Source organism: Sinocyclocheilus rhinocerous, unplaced genomic scaffold (genome assembly GCF_001515625.1).
Source record: "Sinocyclocheilus rhinocerous isolate Xijiao unplaced genomic scaffold, SAMN03320098_v1.1 scaffold1169, whole genome shotgun sequence".
Classification (NCBI taxonomy): domain Eukaryota; kingdom Metazoa; phylum Chordata; class Actinopteri; order Cypriniformes; family Cyprinidae; genus Sinocyclocheilus; species Sinocyclocheilus rhinocerous.
In genome coordinates, this window is record NW_015650322.1 from 206,597 (window position 1) to 207,717 (window position 1,121).

A 1,121-nucleotide genomic window follows, 5' to 3' on the forward strand; every position below is an offset into this window, starting at 1 on the left:
ACATTTCACTTCCGATTTTTGAGGGAACAGAACCTTTTAGCATGTAAACCAGCGGTTCTCAGCTCATATTCATGGAAACCTATGTAATTACAATATTATTTGTGGTTAATCATTTTCATCAATTCTTTCATAATAGGCTATAGGCTATTCTTTCATAATATTAAACAAAAAATTGAAAACAAGCAGTTCTATAATAATTACCAGTACCAGACAAAATATATTGTCTTGGACAATTGGGGACCTTGGAGTCAAAAAGGTTGAGAACCACAAACAAACACATTCAAATGACTAAGAATTCACACACAACTAATTTTTAAAACTTCATATTTTGTATTTGCATTTTAAATAATCAGGAAACGATTTTTAATGTTCCAACCAATTAATGTGATTCCTTAAACTGAAATGACATGAATAAAACCGCAAACAACTTTAAACATCTCTACAAACCCTTTAATCCCTTATTTACACATTTTTTTCATGATTATGAATAAAAACCTCTTTATAAAAATGGATAAAAATCATTTAGACAACACAAACTAAAAATCCATACACATAACCTTAAATATGACACTTAAGGAATAGAGAAAGGCAACACCGGGGACCCTCAAAACACAGCGAAACTGAGATCCGAAAGCTGAAGCAGCAGAGAAAACGACAGACAGAGGAACAGAAATGCAGCTGAATGCTTCTTCCAGTGATCACACACACAAACACATGACAACCGCCTCTTTGGCATGCATGGAGATGAAGGCGTGTGGGATCAAGCATTCGGGTTGTTCCGCATGAGCTCGATGTCTGCGTCCACCATTTCTTTAACAAGCTCCTGTTGGAATACACACATACACACACATACATTATTTCTCAATCTCGAGTGCACTGGAAGTGAACCTCTTTGATTTTTTTTTATACAGGAACGCTCACCTCGAACGTCACACGTGGTTTCCAGCCCAGGATCTTAAAGGCTTTGGAACTGTCTCCCTGTAGGAAGTCCTAGAGAAAGACAGAAAGAGAGTGAGACGGGGAAAAAACAATGACGAAAAAGGAAAAAAAGGCAAAGGGGTGGTTTAGTTCTTCTTTATTAACTGGACCTCCCAACCTGTACCCCCCCCACCCCCACCCCA

The 1,121-nt window shown here is 37.6% G+C and overlaps 1 protein-coding gene across 2 annotated transcripts in view; it reads right to left on the reverse strand.

The window, feature by feature from the left end:
* Window positions 1-372: 372 nt before the first annotated feature.
* LOC107711642 (GDP-mannose 4,6 dehydratase-like) overlaps window positions 373-1,121 on the reverse strand; it is a 67,392-nt gene continuing 66,643 nt past the window's right edge. The window contains exons 11-12 of one of the 2 annotated variants that reach the window (XM_016516644.1): window positions 922-990; window positions 373-823 (exon numbers count right to left, since the gene is read on the reverse strand). In XM_016516644.1, coding sequence (XP_016372130.1) covers window positions 761-823; window positions 922-990 — 132 coding nt within the window. In that variant the 3' untranslated portion in view covers window positions 373-760. The remainder of the gene's footprint in view (window positions 824-921; window positions 991-1,121) is intronic. The other variant, XM_016516645.1, reaches the window with a different exon arrangement.